Source organism: Polypterus senegalus, chromosome 5, assembly GCF_016835505.1.
Source record: "Polypterus senegalus isolate Bchr_013 chromosome 5, ASM1683550v1, whole genome shotgun sequence".
NCBI classification, from domain to species: Eukaryota; Metazoa; Chordata; class Cladistia; order Polypteriformes; family Polypteridae; genus Polypterus; species Polypterus senegalus.
Window position 1 is genome coordinate 60,696,316 of NC_053158.1, and position 24,036 is coordinate 60,720,351.

General features: G+C 36.6%; 1 protein-coding gene across 2 annotated transcripts in view; it reads right to left on the minus strand.

The window, feature by feature from the left end:
• Window positions 1-24,036, minus strand: part of taf4b (TAF4B RNA polymerase II, TATA box binding protein (TBP)-associated factor) — a 344,452-nt gene that overhangs the window by 114,465 nt on the left and 205,951 nt on the right. For both annotated transcript variants that reach the window (XM_039754687.1, XM_039754686.1), the window contains exon 12: window positions 17,000-17,130. In XM_039754687.1, coding sequence (XP_039610621.1) covers window positions 17,000-17,130 — 131 coding nt within the window. The remainder of the gene's footprint in view (window positions 1-16,999; window positions 17,131-24,036) is intronic.

Genomic DNA, 24,036 nt, shown 5'->3' on the forward strand with positions numbered 1-24,036 from the left:
AAAGTGGGAGTGAATGTGCAAGTGATTCGCCCAGGATTATTCACGATTCCAGAAGGTTCAGTGAAACTGAAAATGGCCTTAACTTCTGCGGTCACCTACCCCGTGGACCAATAACTTCGCTACAACTGGGCTTGCTACTTCACACACAGAGTTTGGGGAAGACCAAACGATCTGTCCGAGCTGAAGGCAATGATCCCCACAATGGCTGCAACGGCCACCACTCAAGACATAAAGAAGGATATAAATGATATAAGGAAAGAAATAAAGGACGTACACAAGAAGCTTCTTTAGGTTATTAAAGACCACGAAACCCATTTAAATAATCACTTTGAGGAAGCCTTTAAAGGTATGCTAGAAAAAATTGAGGAAAAAATACAGGAAAATGTGTTTAGCACTTGGCGCTCAGTTTGAAGAAGTTAAGCAAACATTCACGACTACATATATTGAAATAGCGAAACAACTGGCGTCTATTGCTGATGAAAAAGCAACGGCTGCAAATTCTGAATGCAAAACGCTTGGAGACAGACTAGCTGCACTGGAAGATGGATGCAGAAGGAATAATATCAGAATCGAAGGTCTCCCTGAAAAGCATGAAAGTCCAAAACCAGTGAAATTCGTAGCTGAACTATTCTGTAAAATAATTGGAGAGGATTTCAAATCAGACACTGAGATAGCAGCAGGTTACTACATACATGGATTGAATACCTCAAAACTTAGGACTTTCATCGTGCACTTTGAAAAATTACAGTTTAAACTACATACAATGTTACTTCTCAGACAGAAATAAGAGATTATATTTGAAAATAACCACATTTGTATCTTCCTTGATTTCTCACCCTCAACAGCTGCTAAACATGCCGCATTTTACAGCATTAATCAGCGCTTATGGAAAGCCAAGATCAGAAACAGCCCCTTGTATCCTGCCAAACTGAAAATGGACATTCAAGGCAAGTTCTACATTTTACTTCTATGGAGGAAGCAGAAAAAGAGCTAAGGAAACTGATCCCAACACTTTTTGAAAGACGATCATGAGTTGCCTGGTGTCCTGGCATGGCAAAGAAGATCTTTCCTGCTGTAGGACCCAATCACAATGAAACTCATTCTACTGTATAATTATACATTCCATTTCCTTATCTGCCATTTTTATATTTTAATTACAATTATATGAGTTTATGTATGTATGAAGATTTTTTTTCCTTCTTCATAGTGGACTGTTTAACATCATACCCTTGGTTTATTGTATTAGGGCTTACTATTAAATGTTATCTGCTCATTCAGATCTACTGTTTAATATCATTCCTTGAGTTACTCTCTCAAAACTGTTTAAGGTTACATTTTATGTTTCAAGTAATTGGACTGTACTGGCAATAGATATCTTTATTTTAATCCTCATGCGCCGCTGCTGGGGGACTTGGTTTGTTTTGGATGTGCTCTGTCTCTAGGTATATCAGAGGACTGTGACTTTGCAAAGTGTGGTTTAGCCTCACTTGGGAGGCAACATGGGGAGGGGGGACTAGGGGGAAAGAAAGAGAGCAATCTATTTCTTATCTATCCTTCTAATTCTTATAATTGAAAAGCCAACGTAACAATAGGCTTCATGGCAATAACTCCTAGAAAAATTGGAAATTAAGGTCAAAGCTGTTTTAGGTAATAATCTTAAACTTTAAGATTACACAATGTCAACAAAAGATCACCAAACAGCTAACTTTGTGTGCATTGAAATGTTAAAGGTCTCAATCACGAATTAAATATAAAGAAAGTATTTTCCCACCTAACAGGTCTAAACGCTAAAGTAGTATTTTTACAGGAGACCCACTTAGTAAGCAAGGAGCAGGTCTGGCTGCACAGAAACTGGACTGGACAAATATTCAATTCCAGCTTTACAAAGAGAACTAGAGGTGTGTGAATTCTTACACATAAAACAATCTCATTTGTAGTATCAGATGTAGTATCTGATCCTGAAGGGCAATATGTGATCATCACAGGTAATTTATTTAACTGTAAAAAATTTTGATAAACATCTACGCACCTAATGTGGATAATAGGAACTTCATCCAAAACGTGTTTGCATCCATTCCCAATGTGAACACTCATAAAAGTATAATAGGTGGTGACTTTAATTGTGTTTTAAATCCAGACCTAGATAGGCCTCCTGCCACTGGGGTGATGACATCTAACACTGTAAAAACAATTACACAGTTTGTAACTGATCATAACTTATCAGACCTCTGCAGATTCCTAAACCCAAACACAACAGCATATTCCTTCTACTCACCTGTGCATCACTATTACTGAAGAAAATTATTTTTCATAGATGACAATTTCTTGCAAATGATTAAATCTTGTAAGCTCAACGCTATGGTTATCTCCGACAACACCCCTTTGATCATGTAGCTTAAATCACTATGCCCCATGTATTCATCTCGCAGGTGGCATTTAACACACTGCTATTAGCAGACGAGAACTGTATGGAGTTTATATCCAAGCAAACGGATTTTTTTTTTGAGACAAATACATCCTCGATGATCTCTGCAGGAATCCTCTGGGAAAATCTGATGGCTTTCTTAAGTGGACAGATTATTTCATATCTGTCCAACAAAAATAAATTAGAAACCAAAAAGGTATCAGAGCTAATCAGTGAAATTACCAGACTAGATCAAGAACAGGCTTTGCATTCAGAACTCGACCTCTTGATAACAAAAGAAACAGAACAACCCATTTTTATATCACGACATCATTACTATGAACTATGAGAGAAAGTTAACAAGATCTTAGCTCAACAAATCCACAAGCAGGAAGTTCGCAATGCAATCAATCCCAGCAATTACCAACACTGACAGAGACAAAATCACTGACCGTAAAAGTATAATGCAAACATTTACAGACTACTATAAGGCCTTATATGCTACCCATATTAAAGAAGACAAGACACAACCTAACGCTTTTTTGGATGCATTACAGATGCCACAACTAGATACTCTCAGTGCAGAAGAATTGGACAAACCTAGAACTTTCAGAATTACTAGATGCTATGCTATGGGGAATTACAGTAAACCCCCGCGAAGACGCAGGTCAGGGTTCGCAGCCTCAGTTGTTCGCGGATTTTTCCTTAGAACCTAACTAATAATTGTTAGCAGAAACCGCAAATATCCTCTGAAATTTTTTATGGCTTTTTTAGTGGAAATACTGCACTGTAGAGAGAACAGGAAGCAACCATAGAGGAAAACTCGGCTTGGGATGGTGAAAGTAGCCAATCCGAGAGTGTTGTATTCTACTAGAATTTGAAACTGCAACTCCCAGCAGTCCCTGCAGTGGCTCTGATTGGTCTTCTGCTGAGGGTGCAGGGGCTGTTGGGGTCAAAGGATGTCAGCGCGGCTTTTAAAAAGGGGGCCGGTGACCAAAAGAAAAAAAAAAAGGTTTTTGTAATTTGTGTTTCAAGTTCCTGTCTCTCTGCCTGCCTTCTGTTGGGTTAACTGTAATTATTTGTTTTCTCCTGGATTGTTTCGTGGTTGGGCCTGTGTACATGAGGACTGTAATGTAAGTGGATTCATTGCCATCCTGCAAAGAAAGGAGCTCCTGAACCCGTCCACCTGTCTTCACCATTTCAGGAACTACCAGTAGGACTATCTTTACATTCCCTTTTCAACATGCGGATCTCTGGACTATCTATTTTCATCATTCCATTTCATCTGTTGCCATTTTTTATGGACTTTACTGTGTTTTTTTGTTTGTGTTTTGTTGTATTTAATGCATAATCGTAAAGGGGAACAGGAGTGTTATCGTTGTTTTCATTACATTCTCTATTTATTTATTTATTTATTTATTTTTAAGTTTTTACAGTTCATTGGCAGTGTGTAAAATGATCAGTGTTGCAGTAATTGTGATGCTCTTTGCATGAAAAAAATGTGTTCCATTAAAATTTCACTTTTTCTTTGTGAATAGTGACGTTTACTTAAAAAGTAAAGCAAAAAAGTATTTGGCATCCAGGAATGCATTACCCCCCAAGTATGTAGCAGTTTAAGTGTTAAAGCCCCAAGATGCTGTCGAAATGCCCTGCACCCTCTAAGACTTTTCGGGGGTGTGTTTGTGCTGTATTATTACTGTTCTATGGTAAAGCAGCAGGCTCTGATGGTTACCCTGCCAAATTTTATAACACATTCTCAATTAATTTAGCTCCCCTTTTATTAGCAACACTTACAGAAGCTAGACACAATAAAATTCTACCTCAAAGTTTTCACCAAGCATTAATTACTGAGTTTCCTAAGCAAAATAAGGAGTTATTACAATGTACATCATACAGACCAATCTCACTTCTGAATTACGATGTTAAGATACTCTCCAAAGTCCTTGCCAGTAGGACTGAGAAAGTTCTTCCTCGGATAATAACACAAGATCAAACTGGTTTTATTAAAAGGCAGACACTTAGCTTCCAATCTTCGTCGCCTGTTTAATGTAATATATTAACCCACAAAGTCTAACACCCTGGAGATGATGAGATCGTTGGATACAGAAAAAGTATTTGGTATGGTTGAATAGAACTACCATTTAACCACCTTGGAAAAACTTTGGTTTGGTCCGAACATTTGTGCATGGATTAACACACAATATTAGATTGGACACCTTCCCTTTTATCATCACAGATCAGTTTAAATACCTAAGGGTAAACATTATAAGTAAACATAAAGCTCTTTATCAACAAAATTTTGCTGTCTGCTTGGAAAAACTTAAGCAAGACTTGCATAGATGGTCCACCCTTCACCTCACATTAGCTGGAAGAATTAACATTGTCAAGATGAATATCCTCCCTAAGCTTCTTTTCTATTTCAAAGCATTCCCATATACATCAACAAATAATTTTTTAATCAGTTAGATTCAATCATAACCTCATTAATTTGGAATTCAAAACATCCACGCATTCAAAGGGTGACCCTACAAAGACCTAAGGCAGGTGGTATTGCTCTACCTAACTTTCAGTTTTATTACTGGGCAGGAAATATATAAGCTATAAAAACCAGGACATTGACAGAAATGGATGAACATACATAGGCCTAATCTGCAAAAGAAATAGAATCCTGCGGCACTTCTTTATATTCCTTGCTTTGTACCCCATTAAATATAAGTTATCACCAATATACTAATAACTCATTTGTGCTTCATTCGTTCAGAATATGGAACCAAAGCAGGAAGTACTTTAAGATAGAGAAGCTTTTATCTGTAACACCTCTGCACTATAACTACCTATTTCCTTCCTCTCAAACGTACACAGCTTTTAATATCTGGAAAACATTTGGGATTAAATCACTTAAGAGATCTCTACACAGACAACGCTCTTCAAGATCCTATGAACAATTACACTCCAAATTTAACCTTCCAGCAACAATTTTCTTTCACTACCTCCAAATTAGAAACTTTGTTAAACAAAACCTGACCAACTTTCCTTACCTCCCACCTACTTCTACTCTGAATAACTTTAATCTGCCAAATAGTTAATATACTAAACACAATGATGCACCTTTGGTATAATTACGGTTTAGCTGCCACATTAGTTTGCTAGCCATGTTAAAACAAAAATCAAAGTAGAGTTTATAAATAAAGATGACAGTTTCAAGATAGATGCAAGACAGAATACTTATTTGTTATGAACAGAAGGGTGTGCTTTGTATGCAAAATAAAAGCATTAGTGCTAAAAAGTTTATATTTTGTGTTAACATTACAAAATGAATAAGTAAGCTAAATTTAATGACTTGTGTTATGAGGATAAACTGGTAAAGCCTTTAACACTAGAATTACCAGAGCCTACGAAAAAACTCGTAATTCCGTCCCACCTTAAACTGCTTCTTAAATCCCTTCACACCTCTCCGCCAGCGCCCTTTGTCTTCTAAATGTGCTGATAAAGAGAAGCCGGCTATTCCATCCCCCCACCAATTTAGAACGTGCACGAACTTCTCTCAGCTCATGCCTTGATTGAGTATCTGGGAGTGAAGTGGAGTTTTAGAGTGAAATAATAGATCGTTGTTTGGAACACACGCATTTCATGTCTGTTCCGTTTCTACAGTAATCTGTGTCAACACATTGTTAAAACAGAAACTTTTTTATATTCTAGTAGTAGATGACAAAATGTAGGCATAAACTATATAATGTATGAAGCCTGAAGTCCAAATAGCAAAGAAACATTTTCACAAGAATAACACAATTGCACTTTTATTCAAACATATAACTGCAGAAAGAAAAAGCCGCCTTAACATGCGACATTGACACCAGTTTACTATAACTGACTCCGTGGTTCAATAGATACAGCCCCCGCTTGGGAATCAAGGGGTCACGGGTTCGATCCTGCGCCCCTCCCTTTTGAGAAGTAAACTGTTCTTAGTCTTACTGTTTTAGTATAAAACATACATTTGATTTCAGTCTGTAACAGCCGGTGCAATTTATGATCTTTGTAAAGGTTAGCTTTTTTTTTTATTCACTTTTCACTCTCTCAGTCGCGTTCAGAATCAATCCATACAACCCCATCTGACACGGCTGTTTTCACTAAAGACGCGCTATAGCTCTGCAGTGTACCACGATGCATACTAACGCCCCCCGGTTCTGACACACAAACGCTGGCGAAGCTGCCTTCTTCGTATCTCACCGTCACTTGCTTTTCTTTTTATTCAGTTTTATTGAGTGTTCCTGCCAGTCCCCGATGTTGCTGTATGCTTTTTCTTTTGCACCCAGGACATGCAGAAGAAAGAATGGTAAAGACCAGTAACCGGCGCTATATGCAATCATCAGACACTCCCCATCTGCCCGTGTCGTTCAAACACAGGAACATATATTGGTGTAAAAGTATAACAAAAGTGCACTTTTATTCAAGTGCACTTTTTCCATCGCCTTTTCCTGTAAGAAGCAGTGTACACACTTCTCTCTATGCTGTGGTTTCTATTACACACCTGAAAGAAAGAGACAATACATATGAACATATCCAGCATACAGCAACATGCGGGGACTGGCAGGAACACTCAATAAAACTGAATAAAAAGAAAATCAAGTGACGGTGAGATACGAAGAAGACAGCTTCGCCAGCGTCTGTGTGTCAGAACCGGGGGGTTAGTATGCATCGTGGTACAGCACAGAGCTATAGCGTCTGTATTCTGTTTCTTTTGTACTCCAGGGCACGCAGAGGAGAGAATAGTAAAGAGCAGTAAGTTCGCTATATGCAATCATCAGACACTCCCCATCTGCCCGTTGTTTTGTTATACTTTTCAATACTTTTATACTGCTCAAGCGGGCATGCTCAAAAAATACACGTGTAATGCCACGAAAAGTGCACGCAGACACTTCATTTCGCAAACAAAACAAGTGCACTTTTATTCAAAACTACCTGTATAACCGAAGAAAAAAGAAAGCAAGATACAGTAGGCGATTGATACGACATCTTGCATGGTGCAATGCTAAGAAGTGAAGATTTTCATTCCGTGCTATATAAAATCATCACATTCAAATATTAACAGTTCCCACACACCCAAGGACCGTCCTTCCTACATTTACGACACGTGTACTTGTTGCCGTGTACACACCTCTCTGTGCTATGGTTTCTATTACACTGAATGAGCACCTGACACTGTACTTTCTTCCCTGGGGGAAGGTCCCGCATCAGAGAATTTCCAGTTCCTGCATAAATTCACACCCGATCTGACGCTGTTCGTTTTCAAATAATATTGCATTAGTGCGATTATATTTATATATTGTCTCTTTCTTTCAGGTGTGTAATAGAAACCACAGCATAGAGAGAAGTGTGTACATTGCTTCTTACAGGAAAAGGCGATGGAAAAAGTGCACTTGAATAAAAGTGCACTTTTGTTATACTTTTACACCAATATATGTTCCTGTGTTTGAACGACACGGGCAGATGGGGAGTGTCTGATGATTGCATATAGCGCGAAGTTGGTCTTTACCATTCTTTCTTCTGCATGTCCTGGGTGCAAAAGAAAAGCATACAGCAACATGCGGGGACTGGCAGGAACACTCAATAAAACTGAATAAAAAGAAAAGCAAGTGACGGTGAGATACGAAGAAGGCAGCTTCGCCAGCGCTTGTGTGTCAGAACCGGGGCGTTAGTATGCATCGTGGTACACTGCAGAGCTATAGCGCCTTTAGTGAAAACAGCCGTGTCAGATGGGGTTGTATGGATTGATTCTGAACGCGACTGAGAGAGTGAAAAGTGAATAAAAAAAAAGCTAACCTTTACAAAGATCATAAATTGCACGGCTGTTACAGACTGAAATCAAATGTATGTTTTATTCTAAAACAGTAAGACTAAGAACAGTTTACTTCTCAAAAGGGAGGAGCGCAGGAAAATAAGGAGTTATTACAATGTACATCATACAGACCAATCTCACTTCTGAATTACGATGTTAAGATACTCTCCAAAGTCCTTGCCAGTAGGACTGAGAAAGTTCTTCCTCGGATAATAACACAAGATCAAACTGGTTTTATTAAAAGGCAGACACTTAGCTTCCAATCTTCGTCGCCTGTTTAATGTAATATATTAACCCACAAAGTCTAACACCCTGGAGATGATGAGATCGTTGGATACAGAAAAAGTATTTGGTATGGTTGAATAGAACTACCATTTAACCACCTTGGAAAAACTTTGGTTTGGTCCGAACATTTGTGCATGGATTAACACACAATATTAGATTGGACACCTTCCCTTTTATCATCACAGATCAGTTTAAATACCTAAGGGTAAACATTATAAGTAAACATAAAGCTCTTTATCAACAAAATTTTGCTGTCTGCTTGGAAAAACTTAAGCAAGACTTGCATAGATGGTCCACCCTTCACCTCACATTAGCTGGAAGAATTAACATTGTCAAGATGAATATCCTCCCTAAGCTTCTTTTCTATTTCAAAGCATTCCCATATACATCAACAAATAATTTTTTAATCAGTTAGATTCAATCATAACCTCATTAATTTGGAATTCAAAACATCCACGCATTCAAAGGGTGACCCTACAAAGACCTAAGGCAGGTGGTATTGCTCTACCTAACTTTCAGTTTTATTACTGGGCAGGAAATATATAAGCTATAAAAACCAGGACATTGACAGAAATGGATGAACATACATAGGCCTAATCTGCAAAAGAAATAGAATCCTGCGGCACTTCTTTATATTCCTTGCTTTGTACCCCATTAAATATAAGTTATCACCAATATACTAATAACTCATTTGTGCTTCATTCGTTCAGAATATGGAACCAAAGCAGGAAGTACTTTAAGATAGAGAAGCTTTTATCTGTAACACCTCTGCACTATAACTACCTATTTCCTTCCTCTCAAACGTACACAGCTTTTAATATCTGGAAAACATTTGGGATTAAATCACTTAAGAGATCTCTACACAGACAACGTCTTCGCATCCTATGAACAATTACACTCCAAATTTAACCTTCCAGCAACAATTTTCTTTCACTACCTCCAAATTAGAAACTTTGTTAAACAAAACCTGACCAACTTTCCTTACCTCCCACCTACTTCTACTCTGAATAACTTTAATCTGCCAAATAGTTAATATACTAAACACAATGATGCACCTTTGGTATAATTACGGTTTAGCTGCCACATTAGTTTGCTAGCCATGTTAAAACAAAAATCAAAGTAGAGTTTATAAATAAAGATGACAGTTTCAAGATAGATGCAAGACAGAATACTTATTTGTTATGAACAGAAGGGTGTGCTTTGTATGCAAAATAAAAGCATTAGTGCTAAAAAGTTTATATTTTGTGTTAACATTACAAAATGAATAAGTAAGCTAAATTTAATGACTTGTGTTATGAGGATAAACTGGTAAAGCCTTTAACACTAGAATTACCAGAGCCTACGAAAAAACTCGTAATTCCGTCCCACCTTAAACTGCTTCTTAAATCCCTTCACACCTCTCCGCCAGCCCTTTGTCTTCTAAATGTGCTGATAAAGAGAAGCCGGCTATTCCATCCCCCCACCAATTTAGAACGTGCACGAACTTCTCTCAGCTCATGCCTTGATTGAGTATCTGGGAGTGAAGTGGAGTTTTAGAGTGAAATAATAGATCGTTGTTTGGAACACACGCATTTCATGTCTGTTCCGTTTCTACAGTAATCTGTGTCAACACATTGTTAAAACAGAAACTTTTTTTATATTCTAGTAGTAGATGACAAAATGTAGGCATAAACTATATAATGTATGAAGCCTGAAGTCCAAATAGCAAAGAAACATTTTCACAAGAATAACACAATTGCACTTTTATTCAAACATATAACTGCAGAAAGAAAAGCCGCCTTAACATGCGACATTGACACCAGTTTACTATAACTGACTCCGTGGTTCAATAGATACAGCCCCCGCTTGGGAATCAAGGGGTCACGGGTTCGATCCTGCGCCCCTCCCTTTTGAGAAGTAAACTGTTCTTAGTCTTACTGTTTTAGAATAAAAACATACATTTGATTTCAGTCTGTAACAGCCGGTGCAATTTATGATCTTTGTAAAGGTTAGCTTTTTTTTTATTCACTTTTCACTCTCTCAGTCGCGTTCAGAATCAATCCATACAACCCCATCTGACACGGCTGTTTTCACTAAAGACGCTATAGCTCTGCAGTGTACCACGATGCATACTAACGCCCCGGTTCTGACACAAACGCTGGCGAAGCTGCCTTCTTCGTATCTCACCGTCACTTGCTTTTCTTTTATTCAGTTTTATTGAGTGTTCCTGCCAGTCCCCGATGTTGCTGTATGCTTTTTCTTTTGCACCCAGGACATGCAGAAGAAAGAATGGTAAAGACCAGTAACTTCGGGCGCTATATGCAATCATCAGACACTCCCCATCTGCCCGTGTCGCTCAAACACAGGAACATATATTGGTGTAAAAGTATAACAAAAGTGCACTTTTATTCAAGTGCACTTTTTCCATCGCCTTTTCCTGTAAGAAGCAGTGTACACACTTCTCTCTATGCTGTGGTTTCTATTACACACCTGAAAGAAAGAGACAATACATATGAACATATCCAGCATACAGCAACATGCGGGAACTGGCAGGAACACTCAATAAAACTGAATAAAAAGAAAATCAAGTGACGGTGAGATACGAAGAAGACAGCTTCGCCAGCGCCTGTGTGTCAGAACCGGGGCGTTAGTATGCATCGTGGTACAGCACAGAGCTATAGCGCCTGTATTCTGTTTCTTTTGTACTCCAGGGCACGCAGAGGAGAGAATAGTAAAGAGCAGTAAGTTCGGCGCTATATGCAATCATCAGACACTCCCCATCTGCCCGTTGTTTTGTTATACTTTTCAATACTTTTATACTGCTCAAACGGGCATGCTCAAAAATACACGTGTAATGCCACGAAAAGTGCACGCAGACACTTCATTTCGCAAACAAAACAAGTGCACTTTTATTCAAAACTACCTGTATAACCGAAGAAAAAAGAAAGCAAGATACAGTAGGCGATTGATACGACATCTTGCATGGTGCAATGCTAAGAAGTGAAGATTTTCATTCCGTGCTATATAAAATCATCACATTCAAATATTAACAGTTCCCACACACCCAAGGACCGTCCTTCCTACATTTACGACCGTGTTCTTGTTGCCGTGTACACCCCTCTCTGTGCTATGGTTTCTATTACACTGAATGAGCACCTGACACTGTACTTTCTTCCCTGGGGAAGGTCCGCATCAGAGAATTTCCAGTTCCTGCATAAATTCACACCCGATCTGACGCTGTTCGTTTTCAAATAATATTGCATTAGTGCATTATATTTTCACATATATTGTCTCTTTCTTTCAGGTGTGTAATAGAAACCACAGCATAGAGAGAAGTGTGTACACTGCTTCTTACAGGAAAAGGCGATGGAAAAGTGCACTTGAATAAAAGTGCACTTTTGTTATACTTTTACACCAATATATGTTCCTGTGTTTGAACGACACGGGCAGATGGGGAGTGTCTGATGATTGCATATAGCGCCGAAGTTACTGGTCTTTACCATTCTTTCTTCTGCATGTCCTGGGTGCAAAAGAAAAGCATACAGCAACATGCGGGACTGGCAGGAACACTCAATAAAACTGAATAAAAAGAAAAGCAAGTGACGGTGAGATACGAAGAAGGCAGCTTCGCCAGCGCTTGTGTGTCAGAACCGGGGCGTTAGTATGCATCGTGGTACACTGCAGAGCTATAGCGCCTTTAGTGAAAACAGCCGTGTCAGATGGGGTTGTATGGATTGATTCTGAACGCGACTGAGAGAGTGAAAAGTGAATAATAAAAAAAAAAGCTAACCTTTACAAAGATCATAAATTGCACCGGCTGTTACAGACTGAAATCAAATGTATGTTTTTATACTAAAACAGTAAGACTAAGAACAGTTTACTTCTCAAAAGGGAGGGCGCAGGATCGAACCCGGACCCTTGATTCTCAAGCGGGGCTGTATCTATTGAACCACGGAGTTAGTTATAGTAAACTGGTGTCAATGTCGCATGTTAAGGCGGCTTTTTCTTTCTGCAGTTATATGTTTGAATAAAAGTGCAATTGTGTTATTCTTGTGAAAATGTTTCTTTGCTATTTGGACTTCAGGCTTCATACATTATATAGTTTATGCCTACATTTTGTCATCTACTACTAGAATATAAAAAAGTTTCTGTTTTAACAATGTGTTGACACAGATTACTGTAGAAACGGAACAGACATGAAATGCGTGTGTTCCAAACAACGATCTATTATTTCCACTCTAAAACTCCACTTCACTCCCAGATACTCAATCAAGGCATGAGCTGAGAGAAGTTCGTGCACGTTCTAAATTGGTGGGGGGATGGAATAGCCGGCTGCTCCGGGCTTCTCTTTATCAGCACATTTAGAGAACAAAGGACGCTGGCGGAGAGGTGTGAAGGGATTTAAGAAGCAGTTTAAGGTGGGACGGAATTACGAGTTTTTTCGTAGGCTCTGGTAATTCTAGTGTTAAAGAATTTAAAATAGCTATTCACAACAAGTGGAAATTTTATACACATGGCTAAAACTCAACAAGATTTAGCAGCACATGCCAGTTTCACAGATTCAAAAGTGTTCACTAAAACATCCAGTTTGTTTTTCAGCATATACATTTTAAAACAGTGCATAATCAAAGTCTCTGGTATCTTTTGCTCCTGCAGAGTACAAAGCTTTTTGGATAAGTGAGACCACTTTATTCAAACTCAAAATGGATCACTCCATGAATACTATATGAAAACTTTTAACTTCATTAAAGGAAGTATGTTTGAACCATTGTCAGTTCAAGTTATTTTTTTTAAAAAAACTGTCTAATATGGACCAATAAGACAAACCTTATTACAAAGATGTGCACTGACTAAGTGAGGATGCTAATCCTACCTCTTCTGGTCAAGAAGCCATAAAAACTCCATATCTGGCTTCATGGAATCACTCGTTACATGGACTGACATCTTAGAAGATACATTTTTTTCTGCTATAGCAATAACCTTGTTTAATTTTGCCTTACACGATACGGGGATCACCTTCTGGTGCTCCAAATCTTTTCCTAATTTTTGTATATTTCATTATAATGGCTTTGTTTTGCAAAGAAATGAATGTGCCAAGTTGCCCGATAGTATATTTGTGTCTGACACATCTGGTCTAGTTGCCAGTACTGCTATGGATACACAGTTCAGTCGTTCCCTACCTTCCATATTAAATTATCCCTCCCCAACTAGTATGGCACTGAAGAAATTCTGCACCAACATTAAAACCTCACTACAAAACAATTTACATTCCACTCCCAACATCATGAGACTCATTGAACTCAAATTGCCAAATGATACATGCACACATTTGTTATCACAGGTGCTGGTCAGTATTGTTGGATGACAGGTGTCACCTCTTAAAGCTTAGGGTAATATGGCAACTAAGTTGCACCTCAAAAGGGGGACTAAACACCACACTGCTGGAAATCAGCGAGTATCAACAAGTTTAAACATCTGGCAGGCTATCAAGGGTTTTGGCAGAGATCTTTCAATAGGATTTTTGTTCAATCTCCACAAATAAAGAAATTACAGAGAGTTAGTGTTAAAACTGCAAATCCTAGAGCAAATGCATCCTGTTATTTATGCACTTAGAAGCACTAATACCTATTACAGGATCTAATCTTAAGTCTCATTTAATAGACTATGGTGAATTTCTTAATCACTATGTTTGCACTTCATTTCTATGGCATCTTAGATTATCAGTGTTTTGTTTGTTTGCTTCTATATCTGCAGTAAAGCTTATGACTGACATTTTAACTAATGGCAACAAGAAAATTAATAATGAATTCAGTTAATTCTGAGTTCATTTTGAATCATAATCATACAAATAATTTTCTCTCTGGGCTAAATATCCTCTGATTAATGGTACTGTAAAAAAACATTAACAGATTTGTTCTCGGAAAAGATCTGGTGGCAGGTCTGAGTGGCCTCACACCTCCACAATATTCTGCATGCTGTGATCTGCAGTCTCTCCATTAATACAGAGAAAGCTTCAGATCATATTTAAACATCAATATAAATATAGAATCAAATTCAGTTTTGCTTAATAAGAATCACTTTGCATGCTTGAGTTACTAATGAACAGAGATGCTAAATGAGTTGCTATTTTTTTGCCAGTACATTACAAACTGTCATTACTAAATTAGCTAATCCTGGCCAAAACTGTTTTATTAAATCCTATTTAGCTTTAAAGGATTAGTTTGGCATTTTTCAAGTGAAAGTTATTTCTTTAAAATTATGCTATATATTAATTTGCCACATAAAATTGTATTCTGGAGTGAAGCAATTTTTATTAATTTTGCACTTTAAAATGAAGGTCGGGGTCCAACATTAAAATAAAAGCCTTAAAAATTACTGAATATGTCCACTCTGAGGCAGCAAAAATATTGATTTAAGAAAGCATGCTTTCCACATTTGTGAGGCATGCTTTTGACAACAAAAGTAAACCGTAAGTACTAAATTTTACCACAGATTCTTGATACTATTTTCTTGAAGTAAGGATACATTTCCTGTTCACTTGAGTGCTCACTGTGGCCATTGTGGGGATGAGTTTCAACATTTATGCAAGGTGCACCCGCAATGCTGGAACACATACTGATTCATACATAAACTTATTTCTACCACTCAAAAAACAAATTTATTGTGTTATTTCTGTTAATTCGTTCCAAAACTCTGGTCGCACCCCGATTTGACCCAAAGTAATTTCCCCCCATAGGATTGTATGTAAATACAATTAATCCGTTCTGGACCATACGAGCTGTATGTAAATATATTTGTTTAGATTTTTAAGCACAAAAATAGTTAATTATACCATAAAATGCACAGTGTAATAGTAAACTAAATGTAAAAACATTGAATAACAATGAGAAAACCTTGAACAGAGAAAACTAACATTGCAAGAGTTCACGCTCTAGCCTTATGTACCGCTCGCTATAAACACTTTTTTTTTAATGAATTTTAAGCACAGGGAAAAAAATAGACATTTGAAAAACCCATAATTTATACAAAAACTAACCATAAACAACCAAGAAAAGTAACCTTGCCGGAGTTAACGCTATAGCCATATGAACCGTTCGCTGTGAGCACTTTTTTTTAACGAGTTTTAAGCACAGGGAAAAAAATGAACATTTGAAAAATCTGTAATTTATACAAAAACTAATCATAAACAACCAAGAAAACTAACCTTGCATGAGTCAAGCTCTGGCATGAAGGAAGTGAGGAGGAACTGGGTATAGAGGAGATTACAGTGTTGAGGTCAAGTCCCTCTGCGTGATGCACGTCTGATCAAGAACAATGTACTATACAGGGAGAGACTGAACACGTGTGTAAATCACCAGCGCGTACGAACCGGAAGGGAAACGAAATACAGCACAAAGAGTTTACAGCGAATGCACAGGGAGAGACTGAATACGTGCGGAAATTATTGGCACATACGAACCGAAAAGGAAACTGGCTTGTTTGTCACCAGAGTGTGTAGTCATGAACAGATGCAAAAGTTTGGCAAACTTTTTGGTCATAAACCAATTTGTACGTGTTCAGAGACGTTCATGACCCGAGGTTCCACTGTATATTTCCTTTTCTCAGGGTATACAGCTTGTTATATGTGGAAGTGTAAAGACTATGCGTAATCCTGTGATATTTTGTTTAATAATTATTGTCTAGTTGTCTACAGAACAGAAACAGTAATTCACATCTGTATCAACATTCAGTAATGTCAATAACAGCACTTGGGGTGATTTTTTGAGGAATACCCTGGCTGTAACCGCATTCAGGGAAGGAACAAAGTAGTGGAGGAAGATTATTAGTGAGGTAAGGGACAAGTTCCTTTTTTTCTCTTACATTTAAATTTTTAATATAGGTGAATAAATGTTTCAGGTGAATATCAAAATAAACATCTGCCCAGTTACCAAAAACTGCTGGATCATGCAGCATGGCAACTATCTAAAACACAAATGCAACCCTTCAGCACAACTGTTTGAATTAAAAGGCACTTGGAGTTCTGGAATAGCCTAACCAATGTCCAGACCTAAACTATGCTGAAATTTTCTGTAAACTGGGAGTAAGTCAAAGTTTCTTCACAGAGCTATAAGAGAATAAAATTGAGTATGAAATTTAATTTGAAACAGTAGAATAACATACTATATGCCGCATCTCAGGCCATCTTCTGAATATACATTTTATGATGTAAAGTTGGTATGTTTATGAAAGTTAATTTGTTTGTTTAAAGTTTACAAATGCCCAAATATTTTAGAAACTATTCCTGAAACAATAAAATAAGAATGATGTCTTAAGAGTCATTCAAACATATGATAAAACTACAAACACCTGTTTTAGCTTCTTTAATCATGATATTTGCTGGATGACAAAACTAAAGGTCTAATTTCTCTACATAACAAACAATAAATGAGCTGTCACATTAAAGCTTTCTGATACCCAATATTACTACAAAATGCAAAAAGTAAAAATTAGAATACCTTGTATGATAGTGCACGATGTTGTGCAATTACTGTGAGTTTTTCCACAAGTTCCCGCAAGCGTTCAAGAGTAGCATGAGACACAAGATTTAGGACATCCGGATTTACTTCTATAATTCCATGTCTCATACCTGCAGAAGCACAGAAAATCCATTACATATTTTAGAGGTGGCACATAAATGAAATAATTAGCACAGCAGGTATTCTGTTTCCCTGGAAGTCATACACATTAATGAACAAAGGTAAGGAAATTAGGATTTTTCTCATAAAGTCGCAACTTCAAAGACCTCAGACATTGCATTAATAAAACCTAGCCTCCAGCATCAAAAAATATAGACATGGTTTCATTTGGCCGCCAGAAACTATTCTCTTTGCAAGGTCACTTATAGGACAGAAACAACAGGAACACAAATCACTTCCCACATTCTGTGCAGGTAAAAGTTACACAAGTCAATGTTAAAAAGTTTAACATTAAATGAATTTAAACAAATTAGGCCTGAAGCAGTAAATGCACTTTAACAGGAAAAAAAAATGTTTTTGCTCCACTACAATATTCAAACCCCAAAACAAAGTGCCAAAATACTATAACACAAACTGTTTTCCACCTTTACCAGTGGCAAAATCCATCAAATATGCATTAATGATTATTATTTCAATTATCCAAACTATTATGAAAAATAACAAATTTTGCTTTACTCTTCAACAAAATTCATATTTAAAACACCTTTCCACACTCACAAGAGGTATGTGGTTACAAACTGTAAGATAAAAGCTGTCATCTTTCTCTTCGCCAACAGAGGCAAAAATAGCCTCACTATGGACACTCTTCTTGTACATACAGAGCCTGTATCTTCCCAGATGACAAATGTTTTCAGACTACAAATAGAGTCCTCTACTAAAGGAATGACTATGTTAGTTAATATTATACTAGACAGCAATCAACAATGAAAAGGTCCAGTTATTTTAAAATAATGAACCACATAAATTGTCACAATCAGGATAGTTGTAAGTGCTACAGTATACACCTGCCCTAAGAGTATATCCTTAATTAATAATAAACATTTGTGAAACTACTGGAATCTTCTGGAATCTTCTGGAATCCTACATAAATATGATATAACCTTTGTTACATCTTACCAATAAATAAAATCTGATTAACTGCATACACAAAAATGGTCTTTTCCTTATTGAAAATCTTGTTTAAGAGCTAAAGGTCAAGTAATGGAAAAGTACGTGAATTTTTTTATAAAAAAAGAGGGCAATTTAAATCTGGTGTTCAAATCAATGTGATAACACACATACTAATCCTATAACTCTCTTTTCTACAGCAGGGTGCAAAAGAGAGATAGATTTTGGAGGACTTTGGAAGAATGTCAAAATTCAAAGATGGAAAGGGATTTAAATGTATTTTTAAAGACCTGGGGCCTAATTTATAAATCTTTATGTGGATTTAAGCATGAACATACAGACACAGCAAAAAAAATGTACTCACATTTCTATGCAATTTACCCTTTATATAAATGTGCACACATGAACGCACCTCAAATGCTGCCCTGAAACAGTCATATATGGAGCATGATAATTAGCCTTACAATTAGGCAATAATGATGCTGCAGAACTTCATTGGCTGGCAGAGAAGCCTCCCACCCGATCCAATGAGACACAGCCACTTGCATTCAAGAGTATCTGGCTGAGCTCCACAACTGAGAATGCAAGATCATACATGACATTACAGATCCTCTCCCCTGTGTGCTGGGGGTCAAGGAAAAGCATAAGGCACCAGCATCTGAGCAGGTAGCTAATATTACTTGTAACAGCAATCATGCCATTACATGTTCCAATGAATAGCACAAGCTATATGAAAACCTCATGGTTCAATCAGTTACCTTACCAATATACCAGCCACCACGTACAATACCATAAAATCTGTCAAAGGTACTTTACCTCAAAATAATTGAATTGTATAGCCTGACCCAGACCACTGAGTCACAACATCTGTCAGTCTTATCTTTGCATCACAGATGACTTGTGCGTTAATGGCCCGTCACTGCTTATGATTAACAAAAGCAGCTTTATTTTTGTTTGGTGCCCTTATTGCAACATGAGTGTTGTAAATTGCTCCAATTACATCAATATTAATTATGTCAATATTAATTTTGTATACAGTAAGATTAAATAAAGCACCCATACTGTGCTTATCCATAGGTCTGTTTCACATGCAACATATTGTACATTTGAGGTATAATTAATAAAACAGTTAAATTTTCTACATGAATGAGTGTACCAAGGATCCATTTTTTACAAGGATTTGTTTAAAACCTTTTTGTTTATTGTTTTAACTTGTATCATTGCTATGAAAAATACAAGAGCATCTGTGACTTCTCTCCAGCTTTTGTTTTTTTCTCATCATATGGATAGATGCAATCCCAAATTGAAGCTATTGTTGCATGAGTAAATGTAATGAGTTTAGATGGTTGCCACAGCATCCATCAGCAGTGGCATAAGCTCAAATTGCTCACTTGTCTCATAATTTGAGTTAGTAGAAAAGATAAACGTTGCCTGCTTTTGTGCAAAACTGCCTTTTTGCTGACGTCACAGAAAACAGTTGTTTTCTTAACACAGGAATATTTTCAGCCTAATCATAAAAAAAACTATGAACCTGCTATATTTCTGTCAACTATCTCATCAGCTCGTATTTCTGGTTTGACAAAATAACATAAAAAATGCAATAGAGAGGGGATGGTATTAGCATTTGCACCCTTCCAGATCAACAAAATGGATGGATAAACAAAATGGTTTTTGGATAGTGAATGGTATCTAATAAAATAATAACAGATGTATGCCTCACCTGCCAAGAGCCATGAAGGAGGTCTCACAGGAAAAAAATGGCCCATGCAATAATATTTGATGAAAATCACACTCAAACGTTTCTTTGCTTTATCCAATTATCCTCATCCCAAAACCTTTCTTTTCTCTCCAGATACAGAAGGGTAAATGTTTGGTAAAAGATGTGTCATAATGTTTCATTACATGATTCACAGGTTTTATTAAGAAGTATACTGTAATAATTGATTTTTTTTGGAAATAAATGTATAGTTTTTATTTTGATCTGGACTTGTTATAGCACAGCCAGGGTAGTTGCCCTACTTCAGTGTTATTCTTTGTTAATTTTTTTTTCTTGTTTTTAAATATATACATTTTTCATATTACAAAATTTTTTGTTTTTTCCCTTGTCATTATATTCAGGTAAGTGTACTTTTATTATTATGATATTCCTGGTTCATTATTTTTCAGTTCCATATTATATTAAGAATATGCATCAGTTTTATGTTTCTTCTGCCTTGTTCCTTTTATATACAGCCTAAAGAGGAAGGGCCACTTAATGATTCAGCTGGGAGATTACTCCAGCTTTATAAAAGGTGAAGTGGCAGCGGTTACTGCAGCTTTGGTATTGGTCTGTTTTTGATTCCTGCATTAATTAAGTTTAATATTTGGATTTTCTGGATTTTGACCCCTGCTCCAATTTTAATTATTCAAAACCTATTTGTGCTTCACTTTGTCATGTCTTGGTATTCCTGTCCTTTTTCTTGTAATTTTTTCTTAATTCCTTAAAACAATTTTTGAATATAAAGGAACCAGAGATTTTATGGTTCCTCTGCTCCATTAATGGAAATTCTGTATTTTGCTTACTAAGAATATTAGCCCCCATTTTGCATGCTTATGCAGCTTAGAAAGCCTGTCTGTTTGTTTGGATCTAGGCTGCCAGCGGGTGAGGCTTTCTCTGTGGAGCCAGACCAAGGCAAGCTGCAATTCTGGTTGATGGTATTTTGAGCCCTACACTCCTTTTTTTGGTATTTATGTGTGGCAGGATTTACAACAGGATTTGAAACCATCAAAATTAACAGAAATGTTCAGGAGCTTTCTAATTTAGAAAAAATAATCCATGTACTACTAGTTCTTCATATTTTCCAAACTTTTTTACTATTACCAATGTATATTTACATTTTGCTGCTTATTTTAAAATGCTAGATTCTACATCTATGTACAGTACTATACACTAAGAAAGGGCATTTCAATAAATCACTAGTAAAGAGTACAGTAATTCATCCCACCACAGTAGAAAAAGTAAATACCCCAAAATCTCAGTCCTTGACTGTTTCACTTGAAATTTGGTGATGTTATAGAAAAAAGAAAAAGTATCAGACCAGTGTTTATGTATTTGTTGATAAATTTTCTACTTGTGATTGACAGGTCAAACAGCTCCATTAACCAATAGGGTGGAAGAACGACTGAAGAAGGGGGATGTCCTGGACAGGAAAAAAGAGATGTAATCACGTTTGATGTATTCAGGAAGGTTTGAAATGGAAGGGGTACATTTGATGAAACTCGAGGAAGATACAAAACTCAATGGTTACCAAACATGCAATAAAAACTTACATTGCCTGGCACCAGCATTCGATCTGTGATCATAGGTGTTGTTTCACTAAAAGCAAAAAGACAGAGAGAGGGGTACAGAGAAGCAGAGGTGGACGTGATGTCCTCACGTCCAAGAGAAGCCTGAACTGAGACAGTGGCATTGAGGAGGAGGTTGGGGCTTCAATGGCTTAAGCTCCGATATGTTGAACCCTTACCCTGATGTTTTGTGGATTATGTACATGAGCAGCAATTTAAAATGGATGGGTCCCCCACAAACTACACTGTAATATGCATTTGCATCTATAGACTTTGTTAGGGGACAACTCCACCCTCCAAAATCATTTACTGTACATGTGCATGTGTATCTGCTTACTTTGAACAGGTATAACCTAGCCCCATACTCTCTCTGAAAATCTTTATAAATACATTTGCATCTGCAGACTTAAGGCGTCCACATATAACTGGTGAAAAACAAAAAAATAAATACTAAATAAAAAATGAAAATCATAAACATCTAAAATAATATATACTCAAATTTCACATTATTTCTACTGATAACCCCCATTCTAATACAGAAGAATACACTTTCCTGTACAATTGTGCTATGCAATGATCATTAACAAAAACAAAGTCACAAGAAAAAGGAGGAACTGATCTTATACAGGAATGTTTCATTCTTGGGCAATTGTACAGTATATACCATGTTCAAGAATAAGCACCTCCAGTGACCAAACATTACTTATTTTTTGACTGACTCCTTTATCCAAGCCAATTTAGAATACCTGAGATACAATTGGTTACATTTCTTTTGCCTACCAATAGAAGCGAAGGTAGGTGAAGTGACTTTTTCACGGTCACACAATGTCAGTACCAGAATTTGAACCCACATAGTCAGGGTTTGAAGTTATAGGTCCAAAACCCTAACCACTATACCACACTGTCTGCTGTTAATATTATACCTTGGTTAACCAATGGAACTATAACTGATGACTATTGTCTTCATCAATTTTCAGGACAAAGCCAGGTAACACAGTTAGTTAAGTGCATAATAAGAAATACAATGTTTAATGTCAAATTCAGCTTTAACATCATCACCAGCCCATCTGCAGAGATATAGCATGCTTACTTAAAGACAGAATTACTAAATGTTTTCCTAACACTAAATTAGATTTAGACTGTTATATGAATGGAAATTCCAGCTTCTTCTAATTTTAAATTGCATAGGTTACCCTTTATATCTTTTACCATATATAGTGAGTTAATTAACTTTTACTTTGAATGGAATGAAACAATTCAGAAAATGACAAAAGTAATGTAAGATTTCCTTTCCATAGCTTCCCAAACCAGCAGTTTTAATTTTTGTGTTCCTCAGAGTCTTGGAAAATTGTTTTTGCACCACAGTAGTAGAAACTGAAATTAGGTAATGGTAGGACAGACTGCATGTAGGGTAGAATGGCATGTAGGCCAAAAATTTACAAATCTGTGTTCCCTTTGTATACCAACCAAACCTAGTTTTAACTCTCTTTTGATAGAGACTTGAAGAACATTGAAGAAGAAAAAAAAAGTGACAATCTGACAATTTTAATTCACACAGCTAATGTGAGGTAAAGACATGACCATCTATTAATATCTAGTTTAGCACTTTGAACAGGCTGCAAACATTATATTTAAAAAGTTGTTTTTTTTTAGCTTTTTTGAAATCCTTAAATATTTAAATGGTTTGAGACAGAGAAAATGACATGGAAGAGTACTGACTGAATATAATATATGCAATTAAATTTCTTACACCTAGAAATTCAATGGCAATCCTTTCATATACCTAATACACTTAGTAATACTGAATACAGGTATAGGCGAGTAATACGAAGTATTATGTCATCTTGATAAGATATGCTTTCTCTTTTTTCTCCATTTCTATCCTACAAATATCTGCTTTATTTATTAATATGAAAGTTTCAATAGTAATTGTAAACAGCATCAGTGACAGAAAAAAAGCCCTATAAGGCTCTGTACTCTAACACAACATATTCAGAGTATTCACATCGTACTTAGTGAGAATATCATTCAAGCACATAAATTATGTTCAAACCTAAATTTAAGTAGTAAGGTATAAAAGATATTCCAGTTTAAATCAATCAAAGGCTTTTTCTGCAGCAAATCCTAACAAGGCATCAGGAAATATGCAAAAGAAAACCAACATATACATATACAACTGAGCATTCGTTAAAGGTTTATATGGTATTTGCCTTCCTTGAACAAATTCATTTGATTTTGTAAAATTAAAAGCAGAAGGACTTCTTCCACTGTTTGTGCTTTGGATTTTGCCAAAATCTTAACACTGTTACCAAGTACTAAAACTAGTTTAAGGGATGTAAATTTTAGCTGTTTACTTATTTATTATTTTAAAAGACTGTGATGGATGCCTGACAAATATTTAGGCAGAAGGCTTTCTTCTTTAGCTTTCTTGAATATAGCTAGGATGAATTGATAATTTATTAGATTATGTTATAAAATTTTGTTGGGTATCTCTTTTAGCCTCTGGCTTTCCCATTTCAAACAATCTTGAGATTTTGAAAGCCACAGAACTCAATTTAGCTCTGCTATACAAGGTTCATTAACAT